At 47.7% G+C, this 4,875-nt stretch overlaps 1 protein-coding gene across 3 annotated transcripts in view; it reads right to left on the reverse strand.

Moving 5' to 3' along the window:
* The window catches only part of GRIA3 (glutamate receptor, ionotropic, AMPA 3), a 276,738-nt gene extending 272,141 nt beyond the window's left edge, over nucleotides 1-4,597 (reverse strand). For 2 of the 3 annotated variants that reach the window (XM_008574539.1, XM_008574541.1), the window contains exons 1-2: nucleotides 4,238-4,597; nucleotides 2,921-3,079 (exon numbers count right to left, since the gene is read on the reverse strand). In XM_008574539.1, coding sequence (XP_008572761.1) covers nucleotides 2,921-3,079; nucleotides 4,238-4,346 — 268 coding nt within the window. In that variant the 5' untranslated portion in view covers nucleotides 4,347-4,597. The remainder of the gene's footprint in view (nucleotides 1-2,920; nucleotides 3,080-4,237) is intronic. The other variant, XM_008574542.1, reaches the window with a different exon arrangement.
* Between the last annotated feature and the right edge of the window lie 278 nt (nucleotides 4,598-4,875).

Below are 4,875 nucleotides of genomic sequence, written 5' to 3' on the forward strand. Positions count from 1 at the left end.
CAAGTTGGGTGTGACATTTAAGCGTAATAACTTCGTATAGCATACATTATTCGAATTCTTTGTGTATCTGTTTACCTGCATACCTACGCCCTGGAAAGTGTCTGCCTGCCTCCGGATTGAGGGTGCAGGAAAGATCATGAGAAGCGATCAGTTCTAGTCCTAGGGGAAGCTGAAACTAGGAATTCTGTATGGAAACGGAAAAGTTTCTTTAATTTTTGCCAGGCATTCCATATTGAAGCAGATAGGAGACGTGGGTGAGAAGATTTGGACTCATCTGGGGTTTTCTCGAGTTCTCCCTAGGTCTCCAGGGAGGGGCAGACCAGAAGATACAGGGGTTTTTCTCTCTGCACAATCAGGGCAGTCAATTGGAGGAGGAAACCTGGGGTCACCTGCCAGGCTCCAGTAGTGAACTAGAATTGTATACTGACATCTGACATATTTGCTCTCCGCTTCCACTAGAAGAACAATCAAGGCCAGGTGAAAAATAAGATACACCCCTAGGGCTTCCCCGGCCCCTTGAAATCATTGGTTTCTGCATTCAGAGACTATGGTTGGACTAGTCATCTTTTTCATACTAAGCTAGCAGGCAGCAGCTGCTGGGAGACAGCTTTGATATCTGGCCCCCATTCAATGATTGTGACATTCAGAGATGACTGTTTCGGGGACCAGAGAAGATGACAGTTTTCCTCCTCTGTCTTCTGAGCTGTAAAGTCTGGGAGTGCAACAGGCAGCTGGGTACACATCATTGGTTTCTAGATATTTCTCCTGTGTGTCTGCGTGGCCATACTTATGTATTTGGCATAACTAAGGGCAAGGTCACCTTTTTATTTGTTTTTCCTTGTTGCCCTGTGAGCCACACCCCTTCTCCCACACTCTCAAGCTCTCAGCCATAACCTAGCCTTGTAAGTGGAAGAGCTGTGGATTTAGGGTGAGGGATTTTGATCCATTTCTTTTCCTTTCCAATGGTTGTTCCTTTATTACCCTGAGAGGTAAGGCATTAAGGCAACTCAACGCCGATATGGATGACTTATTGCCTGTTCCCAAACCTGAGATTTTCACATGGCAGGGATCATTTCCTGATTGCTCCTTGAGTAGGGTTCTGATGGCCCTAGGCTGGCAGGTGTCAATCTGGTTTAACTATAAAAACAGGACTGGAAACCTTGGAAATCAATCATTCCTGAGAAGCCCAATAGCTGTCTTATCACAGTTCTCCCTCATCAGTGGAAAGACACTGAAAGGAGTTGAAATAAGTATTATTCGTTATTAATTATAATAAACCTTGGTAATTTCATGCGTTTGGTTTTAAATTTGTTCTAATTGATATTTAGGAAGCTACATTTGGGATTCAGCCTTTTGACAAGATCACAGTACTTCAGGATTAAGAGTCAGATGTGTGTTATAAATGCCGTGAAGATGGGCTGGGATTACCAAAATAATATGCAAAGTATAGACAGACATTTTGTAACTTTCACACTTAGCTGGAATTAATAAATTCCTATTTTTGTCAACGTCGGAAAGCCAAAGAATGTCAATATGGAGTATCTCAGAGCATGTTCATATAAGAATCTATACCTTCAGCTAAAATTTTCTGAGTTGTTAACTGTCACATTTTTTTTTTTTTTTTTGCAAAGTACTTCGCCCCCATCCCCTTAACCCAAGTATTCAAATCCAAGGAACCTGTGCCCTTGGGGACCCTTTCAACAGTTTTTGAAAGTCACATATTCTTTGAGCAGAAAAATTTGAAGAAAGTCATATACAAACTTTCACTCAACCAAACATAAATATCATTTCTCCCCTGACAGAAAAATGAAAAAAAAAAAAAATTTCCAAACTACACCAGCCATAAAAGCAAAACATACTTTATGCCCTTATCAGACTCATTGTTGTGCAAACTTTTAGTGAAATAAGTTTACATGAAGAATTCTCAGTCTTTCTCATGAAACATTCCATTCAAGAAAAACCTTATGTCCAACAGGCTATTAGTTGTTTGGGTTCCTGTGGTTGTACTTTTCAAAATGTCCCCTTTCCAGAGAAACAATCGTGGGGTACAACTATGGATTTCAGAAATAGCTTTGGGGCTGATAAAATTCCTCCCTTTTGATATTCAGTTTTCCTGCTTCAAGTCTCCTCTCTTCTTTCCTCCCCCCTCCCCCACCTCTTGCTCTAAAGAACTGTGTTGTCCTTAACAATCAGGGGGGTGAACAACACTAGAGGAGGCAGAACTAGCTTACCAAATATTTGCCTGAGCACTGTCTTCTCCCTTCTCTCAGTTTGCCAGGCGTTCATCACTTGCCATCAGTTTGTAGTCTAATCAGAGCTCTTTCAGTAAGAAAGGTGATATTCTAGGTCAGAAAGAGGCCAGGGAACCCAGCCTGATCTGTCCCTCAAGGTCACTTGTTGGCAGAATTTCTCATATTCGGTTCCTATATACTAGGCAATTGTCAAATTCAGCTCATTCCTACAGCCCAGGCACTAGCTTTCACAGACAAGTAATGTACATCCCGAATTGACTCAATCAAGAAGGTGCTTCTTTTAAAAATTCCATCCGAAGAAATTTCTCTGAACAACCATGCTATTTCTTTCTTTCTTTTCTTTCCCCCAGCAAAAAAGGATGTGGAGGAGGGAATGCCAGCTTAGCAGGGAGGAAAATGAAACTTTTGCATCAAACATTATTGAGGACAGAGTTTTGCCCACTGCCTTGAGTTTTGCCCGCTGCCTTGAGTTTTGCCCATTGCCTTAAGCCCCTCAGCAAGATCCTCCGGAGTTGATTTATGCAGCATAAAACCAGGATTGATTTAGAGCCCCTAAAATATCTACTGAGGCAATCACCCCCCAGCACACACACAGACCCCAAGCACCTGAAGCAAAATGCAAATGAGGTTCCCAAGGTCCCAAAGGGAGGAAAAGCAGATCTACTTACAAGCATTAGTCACGGAAAAACTATTGGAGGAATCCAAGTGATCTACGTGGTAATTCAAATGGAAGGGCTTCTCGGTGGTGTTCTGGTTGGTGTTGTATAACTGCACGGCAAAGCGGAAAGCGCTGTGCTCCTGCACCGTGTTTCTCATAAAAAGTCCACCTATAAGCAAAGGGAACCGAGATTTGGCTTGTGTCCCCCCACCCCAGGACCGGTTAGAAATTGGGGAACACTACATATACCAATAACCTCTCAATAATACTGCGGTGCGTGATTGAGGATTTTCAACCTGTGTGTCTTTCAAGACTTGTGAACTCAGATTCCGGCCAAGAGAAACCTGGTTTCTCTAGACTAAAAAGAAGAGGTGGGAGAGAAGGAAAAAAAGGAAGAGGGGGCTGCTTTTGGGGTAGGACCACGGCACCGAGAGTGGGACGTGGTTCTTTCGCAGGCGGCCGTCTTTTTTCCCACCCCCTCCCCCGCCCCCAGGCCATCCCCACAGCTGGTTCGTCTTTTCCCGGAGTAAACGGAAAGACGGGGAAGAAAAACAATCTTATTCCGCCTGCTGCCCCATCCTGTTCCCAATAGCCACCCTCCCCCGCCACGATACAGGGGGTTGGTTCAGTAATGGCAACAATTCTAACTTCTCGACCTGCAAATACAGACAGAAGCCGAGAGAACTCCCTCCCGGCGCCCAGGAGCCGGGCTCTAGACAGACACAGCGGCAATTCATGAATTCGTGTCCTGCGTGACTTCGCCGCTCGTCCGCTCAGCGCCTCGTCTCCCCCGCGTCTCCTACCTCATCCGCCGCCGACCCCGGCTGCTGCCTGGGTCTGGGGGATCCAAAGTGGGCTCCACCTCCCCCAGCACTAGCTTGTCTCCCGGGAGCAGGAGACGCGGGACCGGGCGCCCCGTACCCGGGTCACTCGCCCTGGCGCGGCCAGACAGGCGGCATCACCCTGGGACAACTTCCAGCAGCAGCACTCACGCCATGGTAAAGTCCAGAGCAGCGAGCTGAAAAGCCGCGACTCTTCCTCACCTAGCAGCATCCCAGCCTCCTGCTCGCCTCCCCTTCTCCTCTCAGCTCGGAAAACCGGCTGGCCACCCGCATAAGCCCCAGGAGACCCCTCTCTCGTCCCCGATGCTCCCCAGACCAGCCGCGTCGTTGGGGCTCCTATCCCCGCGATCTCTGCCCTGTCCCGGTCCCCAATTCCCGTCCCCAGGCCATGCAGGACAGGATCCCGCGGCCGCGGTAGCCCAGCTGGGTCAGTGGTCTCGGGTGCAGGAGAGTGTGGCCCGACCGGCTGGCTCGCTCGCGCTTACCTATGCTGATGGTGTTGGGGAATCCTCCGTGAGAATGACCCAAAAGCCCCAGGACTAAAAAGAAGACCGCCCGGAGCAGGCTTTGCCCCATTTTCTTCTGCCTGTCCATGCTACGCCTAAAACGAAGCTGACAAGAGCATGGGCGCAACTCGGGAGTCGTCAAAATAATAATAGAAAAAGAAAAAGAATTCGCCGGCTCTTACACCCCCTCCCCTCAACTTGCTCTCGCTCACTCTTCCTTTCCACCCCACACCAGTCCTCCTCCTCCACCTCCTCCTCCTCCTCTTCTTCTTCTCCTCTCTCTCCCTCTCTCTCTTCCTCTCTTGCTCCCTCTCTCTCCCTCTCGCTCCCAGGATCTCTCACACCCCCTCCCCGCCCCCCACCTCACTTCTGTCTTCACACCAATCTGGAAGGCGGGTTCACTGGCTGCAAGCTGGGTTCCCAAAGCGATTTCTCTTCCTATCAGAGAGAGAGAGAGACAGAGAGACACAGAGACACAGAGACAGAATCAAAACCTAAGACACAAAACAAAACAAAACAAAACAAACAAAACACCAAAAAACAAAAACAAAGAAACAACAGAGAAAGAAATAAAAAAGAAATTATAAAGAAAACCCGAGACTCCCCCCCCCCCCAAA

Source organism: Galeopterus variegatus, unplaced genomic scaffold (assembly GCF_000696425.1).
Source record: "Galeopterus variegatus unplaced genomic scaffold, G_variegatus-3.0.2 Scaffold1061, whole genome shotgun sequence".
NCBI classification, from domain to species: domain Eukaryota; kingdom Metazoa; phylum Chordata; class Mammalia; order Dermoptera; family Cynocephalidae; genus Galeopterus; species Galeopterus variegatus.